The 20751-nt window shown below is 33.7% G+C and overlaps 1 protein-coding gene across 1 annotated transcript; it reads right to left on the bottom strand.

The window, feature by feature from the left end:
• Window positions 1-373: 373 nt before the first annotated feature.
• LOC112029558 (uncharacterized) lies at window positions 374-5550 on the bottom strand. Its single transcript, XM_024062241.2, has 3 exons — window positions 5031-5550; window positions 1900-2129; window positions 374-889 (listed from the first exon to the last, which is right to left on the bottom strand). Exons 1-3 carry the CDS (start codon window positions 5368-5370, stop codon window positions 611-613), a joined length of 849 nt encoding a protein of 282 aa, XP_023918009.1. The 5' UTR covers window positions 5371-5550; the 3' UTR covers window positions 374-610.
• Between the last annotated feature and the right edge of the window lie 15201 nt (window positions 5551-20751).

The raw sequence follows: 20751 nt of genomic DNA, 5'->3' as shown, positions 1-20751 counted from the left end.
AAAAAATGGCAGGCAGCACAGTGTACAGAACTCAATAGTAGCATTAAAAAGAACTTATAATACCATAAGTTCCGGAAACTGTGAATATCTCACATATAAACTAATAAAGTAAACTGAGTTGGTAATTCACAATCTAAGCTAAGACCCAAGCTTCCTTCTCAGTTAGAATAGTCAAGGTGCATATCATATTCAAATTGGTGGTTTTTCATCTCAGAAAAAGTAATTGGTTTGTTTTCGCATTATGTACACAGATATAATAGGTCAACCATATCCGTCAACCAGTTTAGATGTGATTTTTAAAATTCAAAGGAGAAAAAAAAAAAAAAGTAGTTCCTAGGAAATTCTGCAAATGTTATGAAACCAAAAATAATAATGTAGCTAGAATATTATCGCTTGTACTAATAAGCATTCATTTGGGAATTGCTTATTTCTAGTAGCTTATTTACAGTTTATGAAACAAAAAGCTAAAAGTTAGTTTATTTCCAAAAAGCTGAAAATTAGATTATTTGAAATAAAGTTGACAAAGAATAGCGCAGAACCCGCAAACATTAAATAATTTAAGCTAGCTTTTAAGACAGTTCTGTGACTATCTCATTACATTACATGGCTTTCAAAGGGAAGAATAAATAGGGACACCTGGTAAGGTGGCACCAGCATCAACAATGAACATGTTGCCTGAAACATATTCAGAAGAGTCATGTATTAAGTATCGAATGAGTGATGTCAATGCCGGATCTGCGGTGCCAGTGTCTCTTAAAGGGATAGATTTCATTGTCACATTATGCAGCCACTCTTTTTGCATAAGACCCGCAGTAATTTCAGACTTGAAAAGGCCAGGTGATATAGAATTCACTCTAATTTTGAATACACCCAATTCCACAGCCATGCCCTGTTATAAGTAGAACCAACATTATATGGAGAAATTGTGACAAGAAGAACATAATTAACAAACACACGGATATATATATATATATATATATATACACGCAGCACTCTTATATAAAAGCAGGAGGGACAAAAGTTGAAAAAAATAAAAGACAAACTAGTCTGATAATTGATAAGAATACATTTCCTATGGGCAAAGGCTTAAAAAAGACTGGCTCCTACTATCTCCAAATAAGTTCAGGGTAGCATAGTTATGATATGTTCATCATATAGTTACAGAGAAAGGTAGCATCCTACTCTAAAATGACAACCCAAGTGATAGCATAGTGGTCAGGGATGACGCCTCAAGAAGTAGATGTCATCAGTCCGAAAATACTCATATAAAAAATAAATATAAATAAAAGAAAAACAAACACACATCTAGGCAAACAGAGAAAACATTATACATCTGTCCCAACTTCATGAAAATGCAGTATGGTGGAGTTCGGAGATGGTAATTATATCTGTTTTGGCACTCAGTTCCAAAGGGGACTAATATGAGAAGCTTTAGAACTTGCAGTTGAAAGTGCCTGACCTGAAGGGAATTTCTAGTCTTCATTTGAGTGTCTACTCTCTAGGTGTCGCTCTTGGAATTTTTTTTTCCCCTCTTAAATGGTAAAAAAAGAAGCATACTGATGAGTGCCTATCCGAAGCCCTCTGACCTTCCTCTTGAAAAAGAATCTTTTTGGTGATATAATTTTTCCTCTTCTTTTTAATAAAATAGGAAATGTACTTAAGTTGACCTTTTCTTGAATCAAAAGAAGTAAGCTCCATCCATTTACCTATTGTTAAAATAATTGAAGTGAACTTTTTCTTTTGTTTAGTGTGAGGTTTTCTTTCCTCTGTAGTGCATTCTTCTATGAAGATACTATGACTTTTCATCTTATAGTAATTATTATGTTTCCAAACAATTACAAAAAATGACAGTGGTATTACGCCTATAATTTGGAAGAGTTGCATGGCAATCAACATTACCTTTGTCAAGATGTTTACGCCTGCCTTTGAGGCAGCATAGGCGTGCCCTCCAGGCAATTGCCCACGGTCAAGACCAGCAATTGAAGATATGTTTATGATTGATCCTCCCTGCTTCGCATCACGCATGTGTCTGCCGACGTATTTTGACACCAACCAGGTTCCTGTTAAGTTTGTTCTGATAGCCTGATTCCATTCCTCCTCGGACAAATCTAATGGAGATTGCACAGTACCTAATGTACATCACATAAGAGTTAGAAATATCTATCAACAATAACCTTCAACAATTAACTAACAAAAAACACGCAGATAGGCATCCAGCTAACAGAACACTTTAAAAAGCTCATGAATTAAAAGACAGAGAAGCCCATGTTAACAATACACTCAAAAAACTCCAAGAAGCACAACTGGTCTTGTGAATACAAGAATGAAAAGTGAAAACTCCAAGATATAAGTCTTAAAAAACCAACTGTGGGATGGTCCAAGTCATCCAAAGCAGATTTGTCCATGTATGGATATTCTTGCTTTACAAACCTGTGTCTGCCCCAAATATACACAACGTTTACCTCTATGAGCAAGACAATGTAAACAAATGTGAAAAGAAGGTGTTTAGAGAATAGGAAGCTAGAAGTAAAAGGGCTCAATTCTAGAGAGAGAATGATCAACAGTTGTGCCCTTACTAGTGACTATTGGATTAGATGATTACGTTCACCATTTCCTAATAGCTTGTTTTTGGAAATGTTGGTATTTTATCATTGTATCAAAACAGGATGTCTTGGGTTTAATCCATATTTCCACCTTGCATCTCATTTAAAATATTTCCATGTGTTGAGCCCTATTTAATAAGGATTGTTCAAGCCCACACATAAAAGGAAGTGTTAGATTTAAATGAATAAATTTCAATTTCCTAATAACTCAAGTTTTTGGGACAATCGGTAATTTATTATTGACAAACATGGGGCAACCTCTACTTTCATTTCAAACTAACAGAATAAGCCATCAGTACAAGAACACAGTCAGACAAACAGTTATTGGACTGCAAACACAGAAACAAAACACAAAATCTGCTTTCGTTGAGTACTGACAATGACACTCTACATTTACAAATATTTTTTATGTAATCGGGAAACTATTGATAACTTCCAAGTTCCAACACAAGCATCACAATTGCCTTGAACAGCTCAGACTTCACTGGACCATTAGAGATCCAGGCAATTTTTTGAAGTCAAAACATGGTAAACTAGTAGCAGAAAAGGCAAACATGCTCAAATTCACAGCCCTCAAACACCCCAATGCGATCAACAAACATTGTATATAAGGATAGGCTGGATAGCTAAAACTATTCTGCTATGTTGACTTTTGGCATCGTTGACTCACCAAAGAACTAAGTCACAATTTAAGATTGAGTTTTGGACAAATTGCAGTAAACCAATGTATAATTTGGCCCATTTGCACTTTGCCTAACCATGGTTTAAAACTTATCATTTTGTCCACTTGTGCTTAACTCCGTTTGCTCCCCCATTTTCCACCTCACCCTTAAACGTTAAAAAAACACATTTTTATATAAAATTATAACATAGCACGGATCAAAAGTTCCTCTCCTTAGAAAACTCCTACTAGACCTAGAAACTTCGAAATGCCTTCTTTGAATCTGATCTTGTTACATTTTCTAGAAATCGTGATGAATTCCCAGCTGCTGTTGGGAATGGGAGTTATTTTCAGGGTCTCCTCAGGCGGATTTGAAGACCTCAATTGACACTGCTGGAGATCTTACCCAAATTCAAGTCAAAATTCAGTTAAGTGGCACTCAATTTGGAGTGAAACCACCTGGGATTCCAATGCCTAAAACAATAAGGCTTGTTAATGATGGATACAAGTGGCCAGCACCAACTCGCAGTAGTAAGTACTTGATTGCTCTTGTTTCTTTTATGCCTCTAATTTCTGTTACCAATCTAAATTTATTATATATATTTCTGCAGAGACCTCGATGTATGTATGTTGTGCTAGGAACCCAAAATTTAAGGTCAAAGTTCTAAAAACAAAGTCTCTCTGCGCCAGAATGGAGATCTTACCATTTCCTATGATGTTCTTCAAGCCTATGGGAATAACTATATTGCCCAATTGACCATGGAGGGGGTGAGAGGGGAATTTACAAGCACAGTAAAAGGAGCTTACACACATAAAATGGACTGTGCAGATTGCATTTATGGGGGTGCCTGGAGAAATTTACACAGACATGGATTTTTCTAAAGTCATGAATTTTGAAAAGAAGCCAATCATCAGTGACTTGCCTCCCGAGAAAGCAAACGATACAATAGTAGGAAAAATACCCTGTTGTTGCAGAATTGGAAGTCTTTCTAGAAAATGTAACACGATTTCTAGAAAATTGAACAAGATCAGATTCAAAGATGGGGATTTCGAAGTTTCTAGGTCTCGTGGGGAGTTTTCTGATGGGAAGAACTTATGATCTGTTTATGTTATAATTTTGTATAGAAATGTGTTTTTATGACGTTTAAGGGTGACGTTTAAGGGTTTTTATTTTAGAAAAAAATAATATTATTTATTATTAATTATTAAAAATAGAATTGTGGTAAAATTATTTAGGAGAATAGACTTTCTTTAAACATGATTTTAAGCATTAAACCTTCAACTTTTGCAAAACACGATTTCCGTCTAAAATTTGAAATTTCAAAACTTATAAAAACACAATTTTCAATAAAAATGCTATTTTTATTAACAATAAAATCCTTTTAAGGTTATTTATTTATTAACTTCGGTTACTTTTCACTGTAATAACTTTCAATATGTTTCTTTAAAAAAAAAAAAAAAAAAACTTTCAATATAATAGTACCGGTTGAATTTTCCTTGAGACAACAGAGGACACGTTCCTATTTTAGTTTTGAATGATCCTTGTGCCCAATGACTAGTTTTACTAGACATATTGTGTTGCAAACATGTATAATGTATTTAATCGTAAACGCATATTTATATTCTAAGGTATCTAGTAAAACTAGATATCAGACATAAGCCGTTCCCTTTAGTTTCGAAAATAGAACCCAAATATGCAAAAAAATTTGTGATTTGAAGAAAGCAAAATAAAAGGAAAAGTGGGTTTGAAGATAATAAAGTAAAACCTCGAAATCCGGCATTGTTAATCAAGGCATGAATATGACCAAACACATCCCAAGCCTTCCGAACAGACTTTTCGATGGTGGGTCCATCAGCAGTGATGTCGAGCTCCACAGCCACGGCTCTTGGGTACCTTGTCGAAGCCAATCCCGAAGCCGGACCCGATAGCTGATTGAGTTCATGACAGAGTGATTGGAGTCGATCGACACGTCGAGCCGCAGCAAGAATCTTGCAGCCAGCTTTAGCCAAGTTGATACAGAAGTCTCGACCAATGCCTGATGAAGCTCCAGTCACCATCACCACTTTTCCCTCCAGCCCTTCCCATGACTCCAACAACTTCGCCATTTTTTTTTTCTGACTCTGTTTTTGCTTTGCTCTAAGGATTGAGTTTTGAAAGGATAAAGAGAGTTGTGTTTGCCGTTTTTAAGGAAAGAAGCTGACAGTGTTGATCGAAAGATCGATGCAATGGGTGAGAGAGCGAGAGAAGAGGAAGCTGCTAAGGTAGGTGGTGGTCAAGCACAGAATTAGTTAACTACTATTATAAGTATTAACTACTTTTGTTGGGTTTCTCTTATTTTGGGCAAGTCTATTCAGCCTACCAAACCAATAGAAAACATAGTCCAGTCAGGTCCAGCATTTTTCAGCTGGTTCTTGCTCTGAATCCCCTCTTATTTAGCTGGTGTGTTTGAAAACAGTTTATTCCATTCAAGCGGAAATTTTTTTTGCTGGGAATTCTGTAAATAAAGTCTAAAGTGAGTTAAAATAGTAAAATGACACTTATAAATAAAAAAAAATATAATTAGATTTATAAATAATAATAAAAAAAAGTTAAAAAGTAAAAAAGAAAAAAAAAACTGATTTTTTAATCTGGTTCCAAAGGCACACTTGGTTTTTAAAAATGTTCTTTTTTCCGCGTGCACATTAAAAAAAAAAAAAGTTTTTTTTTTCTTTCTTTTACAATCCATATCGAATAATTTGAGAAAGTCCAACATTTTCGGAGAAAATATTGCTAACCTTTTTCTCCTATTTTGAATTGACTAATATAGTCGATTATCTAAAAAAGAAAAAAAAAAGATTATCAAAAGAATGACTAATATAATCAATAAAATTAAAAAATTATGCAAAATGTAATTTTGTTACTGTGTTTATGTAAATTTACTATAACTAATCAAAACAGTTTTTTATTAATTTTTTGTGATTCTCAAGTGAAGGAAGATAGTAAACAATAATTGTTGTATGTAAAGAGAGAAAACAATTTTAAAAAATTATGAAAAATTAATATTTTAATCAAATAGATTATTAAACATGGATGTTTTGAATAGACAATATATTTTTTATAAGATAATGAAGTTAATTAGATTTTTAGCTTTCAATTAAATTCAAATATATCATTTGATTGACCCATAATGAATTGATGGTGTTTTCTTTTTAAGATTAATTAAATTTAATATAATTATCGGATTGAATTTAATTGAGAAACCTATTTTGAGTGTTCCATTTTACACCCTACAGTCTATTACATGTTTTTTCACCCCTTATAGATTAACCAAAGTATAAAATGAGAAAAATTATTCCATAAAAACGATTGAAAAAAGTAGACACATGACATTGTATAATTGTTAGAGCAAAAAGTGAAATACTAAAATGTGGGAAGAAGAATTTGTATTCACCCCATTATGATAAGAGCGGGTCCTATTTTTTTTTTTTTTTAATACGGAAAAGAGAGAAAAGGGCAATAATGTGCTGTAAATTTTAGCATATATCCCTTCTTCTTTTTCATAAAGAAGAGTAAAGAAAAAATATATATAATATGGCATCAATTATTTTCTTGACGTTAAATTTTATATAATAACATTGATGATATTTTAACAATTTTTCACACAATTTTTCACTCCTTGATAAGTTGTAACAAGCTATTAATGCATTTAAGGACACAATTTTATTTTTAAAATTTCCTAACATAGTTTGTTGTCATTGGCACATGATATAAGTAATGTCAATAATAAACTCACACAAAAGTATATTAATTTTAACAGTAATATATTGACATTTTCTTTACGGTATCCTATTTCTTGGTTCAAATCTTCCTCTCCCATTATCTACTTATAAAAAAAAAAATTACAATACCCACAAATTTTGCAAGCAAGTATTTGACTAGAATTATAAAAAGCAAATTCAGCTTGAGATTCATATAGAAAATATTTATTAATGAATCAAATTACAAATAATTAAAAAAAAATTATAGAATGAGATTGATCAAGACTTCAAGGTTTATTTTCTAACTAAGGTTTATTATGTACCTTTTTTTAATAATTTTTTTTTAAAAAAAAATTCTTTTGGGTTGGTGGGTGATTAAAGTAGTATAAAAAGTGAGCCAGCAAATGTGGAACTCTATAAATAATTTAATAGGTGGGTTGTTGGGACTTGGGTGGGAACTGGTACTAGTATGAAAGGGAACTCTATAAATCAACTGTAGAGCATGATTAGGGGGACCGTACTATTTTAGTCCGGTCCAATTGAACCTGGGTGGTACACAGAACTTTCGTCTGTGTGCTTTCGTTGTCAAAGCCCAGTCAAGTCTAATTTTTAAATGTCTTAATGGGTACAAAATCGGTAGAATTGGCAATGGTCGGGTTTGGGCCAATAATAATAATAATAAAACCCAAAATTTTCAATCCATTTTATATATCAAACCACATTAAAGTTTAGGAAGTTTATTCTAAACTCATCTCATTTATATTTGAAAAAGAGGTAAGATATAGTTAACACCTTTGAGGATTGGGCTAATGCCAATTAAATTCAAGACTTTTTAAAACTGATTAACTTAGTTCTTAATTACCGTGAGAGATGAGAGAAAAATGAGTAATGGTATAAGGTCCAAGATGGGTTTACCAATTTAGGGACCAAGTTCAATTAACCCAAACCTCAAAGGTGTTTAGAGATTCAAAAAAACAAAAAAAGGAGGGATCAAAAATTTTAAATTCTAATATTTTAGAGATTCCAACGTTTAAGAAAACAAATGTATTATCCTAAATAAGAATAAAAATATAAGTATATTATAAATGCAATATATTATAGTTTTTGTTCATTTTCTTTTAGTAAAAATTTTAAAATTTTAAAATCTCAACTTTGTATGACAATTTCCTATTAAATGTCATCACTAAAAATTGCATATTAGCGATGATATTGTTTGTCATCACTGATGATATGATAAATTATTAGCGACGACATTGTATTTTACATTTTTTTGGATTTTTCTTTAAAATTTACATTTAGAATTTTACATGGCTACCTAATGAGAAATAATAAACCACAATCCTACATATCACAAATTTTCAATCACAAATACTCATATAATCATAACAACCGCTCAATCAATAACTACTAATAAGGAAAAACAATACCCAAGTTCAATATCATATACATAATTTAAATTCAAATCTCTCTCTCAAATACTAATCAAATAATAACAAATTTTTCAAGAAGATATACAACCAAGCTTGCAATGAAATGTATCTCCTCTCAACATCATCAGTAGCCCAAGACATGCGATATTTTAACCTGAAATAAAAAGAATAAACCAATGTAAAGGTCAACTAAAATAGATGAAAAAAATGCGTACAAAATAGTTTTAACATCCAAGTAAAACTTTAACATTTTTATTTTTCAAAAATACCTTAGCTAAGAAAATATGTAAGCTTTATGTACTTAACAAAACTTAACCTGCATCAAAACTCAACTTAATCTTCATCCCCAAGATCTCCAATAGATTCATCATTGCTAGATAAATCTTTTTCCTGATCTAAGCTTGAAACATCATCATCACTATATATTTCTTCTTCACGGTTGGAGTCTGTATCCCATTCCTCATTAGACAAGTCATCATTGATGAACATACTTTCATCAAGTTGTTCATATACATCATCAACAGCTATTAAGGCCCCCAAATCTATTGCTAGCACATCATCTCTATGTAAAATTGTTGAGTCTTCATCATTTTCTTGGGGAAAAAAAATGAAAACAACTAATATATATTGACAGAGAAAAATAATCATTGTAAAGAAATTAAAGTAAAAGAATTTAAAGCAAATGTAAAGTCATTAATACATACGAAATATCACTCATCTAAAAAACATATCATGAAGTTAAAGCAAAAGAATTTAAATGGAGGCACAAACAGATTGTTAATTAAACAAAAAAATAAATAGAAAAAAAGCCTAATTCTTTCTTCTACTTCCCAAACCAAAAAGACAATAGTCTAGCATCATGGGAGAATCTTTCTTTTGGAGATTAATAAAAAGACAATAGACATGTCGAGTCCCAATATCCTAGTCAAAGAAAAAAAAAATGATAAAGAGATAATTAATGTACAATACAAAATTCAATATACAATTTAAGTCCTTTATTGTTCATGGGTTCCAGTTAGCTCAACTGGTAAAGTCTCTAATAGTTATATAAGAGATTTGAAGTTCATTTTCCGTCTATACCAAAAACCGATTGGTGTTTTAGTCTGATGATAAAGAATTATCATTAGGAGTGGACATCATAAATTGAAACACTCTAAAAAAAAGGTCATTTTTTGTTCATAGTATGCTACAAAAAAAGTGTAATCAATTATTACATGAGTTAGATGTCCGAAAAAGCAAGAATAATATAAAATTAGATTCTATACCATATTTTTATCTATAAATGGAGAAATTGACAAAAAGCTCAAAGTAATTCTCTATTAGTTCAACACACTCATACTAAAATAGATGGAAATGTTGTGAGAGAGGAATGACATGGGAAGTGGTTACATTTAGAACTCAAGAGTGAAAGAATAAAACTAATCCACTTTTTTCGAGTGATTTGTGTTTTTTATTTGTTTCCCTCCCAAGATTTGAGAAATTAAACTACTTCTCTGATCCCCTTGGTACATTTTGGCCACAAAGGAAATTATTGAAATACTCTAATGAAAGTGGTTTGCAGTTTTAATGAACATATTCGGATATAGTTAAATGCATGTCTTTTCAGCCTATGAATTCACTTTATTTGACGCTTCAACAGCCTGCTACACTACATCAAATTTAAACATTATTCTATTAGCATATTTAGTAGATTAGTATTAAAGAAAGAGTGATGTTAGAACCACAACTTATTGTACAATTTTTGCCACAACTCGCCATGAGTTGTGAGTTGTGGAGGCGTGGATTCACAATTTTTTTCCTACCACTTACAATTCACCATGTGATAAGTTGTGGCAAAAGTTTTGCAATAAATTGTGGTACTAGCAAATTTTTTTTTAAAAGAACTAGCTAGTAAATATTGTGAATTCACTATGCTTATCACTTCAACAACCTACAACACCACCTTCAAATTTAAACATTATACTATTTGCATATTTAGTATATCAATATTAAAGAACTAGCTGGTGAATACTGTGAACATGATAATTAAATAAAACATGTAGCATTGCCAACTAATAGACACACTTGGAAATTGAATAAATCCATTATGTAATGTGCAGTACACAAACAAATTTATTTGTTTATTATTATTATTATTTTGAAAACAAACCGTTAATTGTGTTAGTATGGCATTTGGTGCACATAAAAATAAACAAAAACGTTTGAGTAAACTATATCCTTTAAGCATTTCTTAAGTATTGAGAATCTAATTTAGTATATCTTAATTACGAAAATAATATTTAAAAAAAAAATCAAATATAAAAACCTATTCAGTTTCCATTAGATGTTCAACTTCACAAAAAAGAATCAATGAAAACATATTATGTTGCATCTGTGTTTTAACTTTTAAGGGGTTCTGAATCTTAGCATAAAGGAAAGCAGTACTGTAGCTACATCCTTAACTCCATCTTTGGTTTATCATGTTACATATTTATTAATTTATCATATTATATCTTTATTAATTTAATGATAAAAACAAAGACGAAAAGTCATACCTAGGGCCCACTTGTAGGACTTGGAGCAAACCTTAATATTAAATCTATAAAAAATTGAAAAACAAACCACCTTGAGAAACTGATAAACATGAAGAAGAATCAAAGAAGAAAGAAAAAAAAAATACAAACCAACTTGATAAACACGAAGAAGAATTAAAGAAGAAAGGAAAAAAAAAAAAAAAAAATGAAAAGCAAACAACTAACCGAGAGATAATGAGTGACTAAGAAGAAGATGGGATTGATGGACTTCAAATCTGTTACCTTAGGTAGTGTTTTTTTTTTAAACATCTCATGAGTTATTGTGACAGAAACTATATCTATTGTGGCATTCGTTTGTCACAATAGGTCATATATTATGAGAGACTTACATTGCCTTCGTTGAGACACAATATTGTGACAACTATTATGCTTCTTCACAATAAGGTTTTTTTATTTTACTAACAAATTTTATTGGTGGGGATAAAATAATTTGTGAATTGACAAAATTGCCCATACTAATAAAATTGATTTTATTCATAAGAATGACCAAAATACCCCTAAACCTTAAAAATGACTAAAATACCCCTAAACCTAAAAAATGAACAAAATAACCAAAATACCATTGAAACCTCTAAAATGACCAAAATACTCCTGAAACCTCTTGAATGACAAAAAATATCCCTTAACTTGTAAAATGACCAAGATACTCCCGAAACTTCTAGAATTAGAAAAAAATACCATGAAACCACAAAATGACCAAAATACCCAAAAAATACTCTAAAATAATTAATATACCCCCTGAAATCGATAAAATGACCACAAAAGAAAAAATGCCCTCAAATCCTTTAGAATGAGAAAAAAAAAATACTCTGGAACCTCTAAAATGACAAAAATACCTCGAAATCAATAAAATGACCAAAATACCCCGAAACCTCTCAAATGACCAAAAATACCCTAAAACCTCTAAAATGACAAAAAAAAAAAAAAAAAAAACCCTTGAAACCTCTAGAAAGACAAAAATACTCCCAAAACCTAAAAAATGATCAAAAGTACCTTGAAATCTCTAAGATGACCAAAATACACCCAAAACCTTTAAAATGAAAAAAAAAAAAAATCACAAAAACCTAAAAAATGACCAAAAATACCTCGAAATTGGTAAAATTACCAAAATACCCCCCAAAATCTCTAAAATGACAATGTTGGTCATTTAAAAAGTTGAGTATTTTGGTTATTTTAGAAATTTCAGTATATTTTGGTCATTTTAGATATTTCAAGGGTATTTGGGTCATTTTAGAGGTTTTGGAGTATTTTGGTCATTTTAGCGATTTTGGGGTATTTGGGTCATTTTAGAGGTTTTGAGAGTATTTTGATCATTCTAGTTGTTTTGGGAGTATTTTGGTCAATTTAGAACATACTTGCCTAGCCTTGGGGGCATATGTCTCATGATATCTGTTGAGGACCGTTTTTTCGGCTCACGTGGCATTACTTCATTGGCAACCCATGCCACATCAACATATTATTGATTTTTTGGGTAAATCTATTTAAAGCCCAAAGTAAGCTCATATCTTATTTAACTACATGGATTGGGCTCACATGACCCGTGAGATCCTTACTTCAAGAGGTGGATTCATATCCACATTTCCTCTTCATTAATTGGGATCATAACCCCACGACATTATCAACATCAACATATGGATCAGGCTTAAGCAATGAATCAAAGCTCATGGCCCATATTACATCTCTTATACTTATAGCAAGCAGCTTCTTCAACAAGAGCCTGTATTTACGTAAAATGACAACAAAACCCAAGGTACGTCATCTCATCTTCGGCTTATGATCCAAGCTCATAAGTCTCTTTGGGGAAACTTTGGGAGTCGTGGTTTGAAGGGCCAAAAGTTATGTTCAGTAAAACTCCAGTGGTTTAAAGTTGATAAAAGAGACATGATGCTTGGCGTGTCTTCTCCAACTCCCTAAACTCTAACGAGTCCGTGTGTAGCGGGTAACATATGGTAAGCGTCTCTTATCACATAGCATTTTAGATGATAAAATTCCCATTGCTCTTTTCTTAAAGTTTTAATATTCATCATATGACAAATGCTCAATATCCCCAGCCATCTAACTGCTGAGAAAATAATTGTTCATTCAATCCCTAGCTGTTACTATACAAATTTAGAAACTTCATTATATTATTCTACATAAATCTTATTACTACTTTCAGCTAAAATCCAACTCAAACACATGGTCTAATCTGATTGGCTATCTTTTATCTCTCTTTATACAAAATATTTACGATATGTCTAATACCCAGCTACTGTCTGCCACAATCAGACCATATATTTCTTTGCTAGCTGCCAGAGCAGAGCATTAAACACTCTTTTTGCTCACCAAGATTATGTCACAACACAATAAGACCTTGACTAAATCTCTAAAGCTTCATTGACTCTCAACCAATCCTTTTATTACTTGCTAGAAATGTGTTGTAATGGAACCTTAGACCAAAAACACAAACACTCGAAAAGAGAAGCATTTCCAACTAAACCCCAACAGTGTATTAAGCACTTGACACCTGGCTGGAAGTGATATCATCAGCCATTTAATACTGAAATCCTAGTAGCTAGTTGCTATACCCAAAATAGCAAGATACTCTTGAAAGAGATCTTACCATTTTTTAGCCAAATCCATGAAATGACCTCTCCAACAGTCTGAAATGACCCATCTGACCTCATTGGCTTCTACCCAAAGCAAACAGCTGTCTCATGATAGTTGTCACATCTTTTCCTGACAACTGGGACCGCTTTTTCATGATAGCTGTCACAATTTTTCCTTACAGTTAGGATAACCTTTTCAGAACAGCTGTGACAATTGACCCAGTAGCCTGAGCATTACTGATTTTTCCACTTTTGGCTAAAACCAACTAAAGTAACTATCTTTTTCTTGCTAAAATATTTTCCTTTTCTGCTTCTCTTTTCTCAGTAGCTCTTACCCGAAACAGCAAGAATACCTTAAAACTAAACATACCATTTTTAGCCAAATCTTAAGATGGATTCTTTGGAGATTCATTGTTATTTGGGACAAATGTTGGCTAATATTCTTTGCTAAAATGCCCCCTTAAACTCAGCTCCAAAGGGGACCCTTCATCAACACCTCAAGGGGAGACACCAAGGGAGAAGAAGAACTCTCTCATAAACTTCTCTATTTTCTCCCCCTAATTATCTTCTTAAACTCATAATGAAGTACTGAACTTCTAAGTTTTCCAAATTAGGAACTAAACTCTTCAGCCCTTAACTCATAAATGCCATTCACAAGCCCTTATACATTCCAGCAGAAAATCCTAGTAGTTTTGTTAAACACACTACAACCCCATTACTCTCTTATACTCATTCTCTCACTCTCTATATTCAGAAAACACATCTATCTTACTACTCCTATCTCCAAATACCTAAACACATCTCTATACTCTTCTCTTACAAAATCTTTCATTTTTGAAAGCAATCTCTACAACTTCTCCAGTAGTTATAATCCTATATTTTTACTATCTTTAACCTCCATATCTCCCATACTTCCATATATCATACATATTACAAATACCACATCCCAAAAAACATCTATATCTTTTACCATTTTCATACTTCTCAAGAGATATCAAATACTCATACTAAAAGCCATTCTCATGGAAGGCATGAACTTCTATTACTAAAGCCCTTCTCCTAGAAGGCACCAAAATCTCATATCAAGTCATTCTCTTAGAAGGCATAACTACTTCTTACATAAAGCCCTTCTCTTAGAAGGCACATATACTCCATACAAAAGCCCTTCTCATGGAAGGCAACACTATTCATAACTTCACAAAAACTAAAAGAGCATTGTCAATGGGAAAGCTCATTTAAGTGCATGATAAGAGGGGCAAGCTTAACCAGCCCCTACACATAGCTAGACATACTTTATCTTCCTCTAGTTGCACTCATTTTTCCCCTTAATCTTGAAGTTATCATGGCAAACTACCTCTTTACCGTTGGGGTCACTCTGCTGAGACATTATCAACTCATAAAAGCTGTACAGCTGGGACTACAAATCATACAAAGATAAGTGAGTTTGCTTCCTTATCTTTAAATTTACATCATTGAGTATATGATTGCTTCACATTTAAATACATACTACTTTATTCCAAATGCTATTACAATTGTTAACTAAGGCTTAAACTCATTTAAATGCATGATAAGAGGGGTAAGTTTAACTAGCCTCGATCGTTGGCATCCTGTTGGAATCCTATCAGCTCACTGATGCTACACAACTGGAGCTATAAACAATAAAAAGATAAGTGACTTTGCTTTTACATCATTGACTCCATGGTTACTTCACCTTTAAATACAAATTACTTTATTTCAACTACTATTACAACTACTAATCAAAACTTTCATATCGAACACATATTAAATATTTACTCAACCATTATTGTGATTCTTAAATTTTGGCCTTAATGATTTTGTAGGCTTAAAATACGCCGGTAGCCGTTGGACCACTTGGCCCAATGTTGAGTTTTGGACGCAACTCCCCAAAAAGAAACCGGAACTAATAAGGTCATCCTTCCAATGGACCACACGTGGCTAGACAAACAAAAAAGGCCCTCGAACATTTGGCAACTCCACTGGGGAGTTGCATGTATTGTCGTATCATGCCCTCAAAGTCTAGAATCACATGTCATAAAGGAGAACTTGACTCCCAATACTCAAAATCACTTGATCCAGCAGCTCATGACGCTGAGTCACAACAATATTATCTTATTATTATTCACAAAAATACTATTCCACTTGTCTCTCTATCATTCAAGCTACACCAAGGCTTGCAACATACTTATTACAAGCTTATTGACCCCATAAAGGATGATCTCTTCCCCAAAAGCAAGCTTATCTTCATCAAAAGAAGCTCCTCCTATTGCTAGAATAATTCACTATTATCATCATTCCAGCTATAGGGGGCCTTAACAGTAGAAAACCCTTTTATCGCTGGGAATATTCACTATTATCCATCATTCCAGCTGTAGGGGGCCTTAACAGTAGAAAACCCTTTTATCGCTGGGAATATTCACTATTATCCATCATTCCAGCTATAGAGGGCCTCAACAGCAGAAAACCCTTTTACCGCTGGGGATATTCACTATTATACATCATTCTAGCCATAGAGGGCCTTAGCAGCAGAAAACCCTCTTATTGCTGAAGATATTCACTATTATTCATTATTCCAGCTATAGAGGGCCTCAACAGCAAAAAACTCTCTTACGGCTGGGGATATTCACTCTTATCCGTCATACTAGCCACAGAGGGCCTCAGCAATAGAAAACCCTCTTACCGTTGGGGATATTCACTCTTATCCATCATACTAGCCACAAAGGACTTCAGCAGCAGAATACCCTTTTACTGCTAGGGATATTCACTCATTCCAGCCACAGAGGGCCCTAGCAGCAAGAATCAATCTTACCGCTAGAGATCTTCACTATTATTTGTCATTCCAGCCACAGAGGGCCTTAGCAGCAAAAACCTCTTTTACTGTTAGGGGTCTCCATTATTATCTATCATTCTAGCGACAGACAGACTTAGAAGTAGAAACTCCTCTTACTGCTAGGCATATTCGTCTCTTTAGCAAGAGAGATATAGCTGGGTAGATCTATTATTATCCAGCAGCCCAAGAAGAAAGGGTCTAATCGACAACAACCCTTTTTACCGCTAGACATGTTCATCTCTCTAGCAGCAAAAGGCCTCAGCGACAGCTTACCCTTCTTTGGTTGCACTATTACCTAGCAGTTCAACATCAGAGGGCTTTTTTAGCAAAACCTCATATAGCTGGGCAGATTTATTATTATCCAGCAGTCCAATAAGAAAGGGTCTAATCGACAACAACCCTTTTTACCGCTGGACATGTTCATCTTTCCAGCAGCAAAGGGCCTCAGTGATAGATATTTTTCGTATGGAATTGGTTTATTCCCTTTTTAGAAAATATGATATTTTTCACTAACATTTAAGAAAACACATATGTATACCTCTATGAATATATGTGTTTATATAATATGTATGTATGTATGTGTGTGTGTGTATTTGATAACCCCTCTCCCAAAGCATCAAATCCCAGCTCCACCCCTACAAAGAATCATATTTATCTTATCATGAGTCAGATCAAGTCGAGTTAACCTAAAAATTGATCATCTAAACTACTATTCAACAAAATTTAAGTATTAACCACTTTTACACAAACTTAAGTAATATCTTAAAAGAGAAGGATAGACACTCTTACTTTCTTTTTCTTTTCTTTTTTTATGGAAAAACCTACAATTTGTGTAAATGAAAAAAAAAATACAGGTATTTTAGTAATTTAAATTAATTACCGGGTCAGGTTTTGGTTATAAAGCTATAAAACCAAACTGTAATGGATTTAAAAATGCAACCCCAAGATCCATTTGAAAAATCCCAAATCCATTCTATTAGCAGGTTAAGTTGAACAACACATGAAACCTAGCTCATTGCCATCCTGAAATGGCTAAATTGTCATGTTTGGGAAGAAAACAGTTTATGGTAAGGCTACTTGTGAAGTATCTCTAAAAGGGTCTTCGATTGTGCACATATTTTCTCCATAACAACTTACTAAAATGAGTCAAATGACTGAAATTCACTGTCAAATTACAGCAGGTATATTCAAAAGGAAATTACCATTAATGAACTTGTATTAAGAATGATAAGATCTTAGGGCATATACAACATTTCAATTATCAGTGACAAAAAATTTAAGAAGTGGCTTATATTGATGGGTTATGTTGGTGATGAGGAATATTAAGGAGAACTTATCCATGCAACTAACAATTATGCACCTGGTGAGGACAATTTATATGTCATCTTTGAAGGGGATGCACTCTCCATAATATTTTTATTAATTGGTGTGAGACTCTAGATTGCGTGACATAGTCTATTATCTGTTGTAAAAGCAGAAGCTTTGACACCAATTTCTTGAGAATAGCAAAAACGTAAATATCTATTTGTTGTGTGTGTGTCCAAATAACAGTGGGCTTATGCAAAATAGAAATAGAAAGACAAAAGAAACACAAAGATTTACGTGGTTCGGCCTAAGCCTACATCCAAGAGCGGTGTCAAGGAGAAATTTCACTAACAAATGAGGAAGATTACAATAGTAGCACTCTCACTGAACCTAAGAGCCAAGTACACCAAAGTGCTATCTCACACAAGGAATAAAGAAAACTCTTCTAGAAGCCCTCAAAGTTACGGCACTTTTAACACACAGAACAATAGCCGCATAAGTGACCAAGTGGTGCCAAATAACAATTCCAAGTTTAGCTTGGATTTCCTAATACGGCTGGGTATTAGTTTGAGAGTAATCCAATAACAAGGGTCCTAATAAGACTTGGTCACTTATTAGTAGACCAAAGGTAAGCCACACTTAACAAATCTCCACCTTGGCTTGAATTTGGTCAGGCACCACAAATGAAACTTCTCCACCGCCAACACCAAAACCCCTAAGGGCTATCACAAACTGCAAACACCAATCAAGTCTAAGCAATGCTTGAACTTATGCAGAGGAACCGGCTTGGTCATCATATTTGCTGGATTATCTACTATAGCAACCTTTCTGACTGCAACTATGCCCTTAGATACAATCTCACGAATGAAGTTATATTTGACAACAATGTGTTTAGATCTCTCATGATACATCGGATTTTTGGTCAAATGTATGGCACTTTGATTATCACAAAATACAACAGAATCATCTTGTTGTAAACCCAGATCACCAACCAAACCCTTCAACCAAATAGTTTCCTTCATAGCCTCTCTTGCTGCCATATACTCTGCTTCTGGAGTAAACAAAGCAACTGTTGGTTGTAACATTGCTTTCCAACTAATGACACTACCAAATATTGCGAAAACATAGCCTGTTAGAGATTTCCTCTTATCCAAATCACTAGTAAAATCAGAGTCAACAAATTCAACAACACTGCTACTATCAGTAAAAGCCCTGTCATATACCAAACCAATGTTTGCAATACCTCTCAAATATCAAAGAATCCATTTCATAACTTGCAAATGTTCTTTACTAGGATTAGCCATATATCTACTAACCACACTAACTGCTTGCGAAATATTTGGACGAGTGCATACCATAGCATTCATTATGCTACCCACAACACTAGAATAAGGAACATGAGACATGTACTCCTTTTCCTCCTTAGACTTTGGTGACAAATCCACTGAAAGCTTAAAATGTGCTGCTAATGGAGTACTCACTGGCTTAGACTACTGCATATCAAAATGTTCAAGTACTTTCTCAATATAATTCTTTTGTGACAAAAATAACTTGCCAGCTTGTCGATCTCTGTGAATCTCCATTCCCAAAATCTTCTTAGCTGCACCCAAATCTTTCATCTCAAATTCACCACTAAGAAAAGTCTTTAGCTTGTTTACCTGCACCAGATTTTTAGCTACAATGAGCATATCATCAACATATAGCAATAAGTAGACAAAAGAACCATCTGAAAGCTTCCTATGATACACACAACTATCATAGTCACTTCTTGAGTAACCATGCCCAATCATGAAGGTATCAAACCGCTTATACCACTACCTTGGAGATTGCTTCAAACCTTATAATGATTTTTTCAACAAACAAACATGGTCTTCTTTTCCTTGGATCACAAAACCCTCTGGTTGATGCATATATATTTGTTCTTCAAGCTCCCCATGCAAAAAAGCTTTCTTGACATCAAGATCTTCTAATTCCAAGTCAAACAATGCAACCATAGCATGCATCACACGAATAGAGCTATGTCTCACAACAGGGGAGAACACTTCATTAAAGTCTATACGTTCTCTTTGAATGTAGCCCTTTGCAACCAATAGTGCCTTGAACCTCGATGCTTCAACCCCTGTAGTTCCTTCCTTTTTCTTGAAGACCCACTTGTAGGCAACTATCTTATGGCCTTTAGGTGTTTTACTAGCTCCCAAGTTTGATTCTTATGAAGAGACTCAATCTCCTCGCTCATAGCAATACTCCACTGAGCCGAATTCTCACTAAAGCCAACTTCACGATAATTGGAAGGTTCGTGATACTTAATAATCTCAGCCACAAATTATACTATCTTCTCTCTCTACCAGTGGCTATACTATACTACTATTGCTGCTGTGATGCATACACTTCATTAGTAGAATCATGCACCTCATCTCGAATAGGCTGAACTAAAGTGCTATCATGCACTTTATCCAAAGCTTCAATGTCAAGCTCCACTTGCTAACTGACATCGTGGTCTTTTACTACCCCATTACTCTCTTTTGTCTAATCAAGGATAGCAGACTCATCAAATTTCACATCTCTGCTAATAATTAACCCAGGGGATTTTGAATCTCTACACCACAATCTATAGCCTTTTGTCTCTAATGCATAGCCTAGGAATATGCACTTCTTTGCCCTTGGGTCAAGTTTGCCATCATTCACATGAGCATAACTGGGGCAACCAAATAATCTCAAATTAGAGTAATTAGCAAGAGTATCGAACCATACCTCAAAAGGAGTCTTACATTCAATGGCAGTTGATGGAGGCCTATTAACTAAATAGCAAGGCATATTAATTGCCTCAGCCCAAAAGTCCTTAGACAAACTAGAATTTGAGAGCATACAACGAGCCCTCTCCAAAAGAGTTCTGTTCATATGTTCTGCAACCCCATTTTGCTGTGGTATTCCTCTAACAGTGTGGTGTCTCACTATGCCTTCATTCTTGCAGAACTCATCAAATTCACCTAAGCAATATTCCAAAC

The sequence above is a fragment of the Quercus suber genome, unplaced genomic scaffold (assembly GCF_002906115.3).
Source record: "Quercus suber isolate HL8 unplaced genomic scaffold, Cork oak 2.0 scaffold_709, whole genome shotgun sequence".
NCBI lineage: Eukaryota > Viridiplantae > Streptophyta > Magnoliopsida > Fagales > Fagaceae > Quercus > Quercus suber.
Note: the sequence above shows the minus strand (reverse complement) of the source record. Positions and strands in the feature narration are given on the sequence as shown.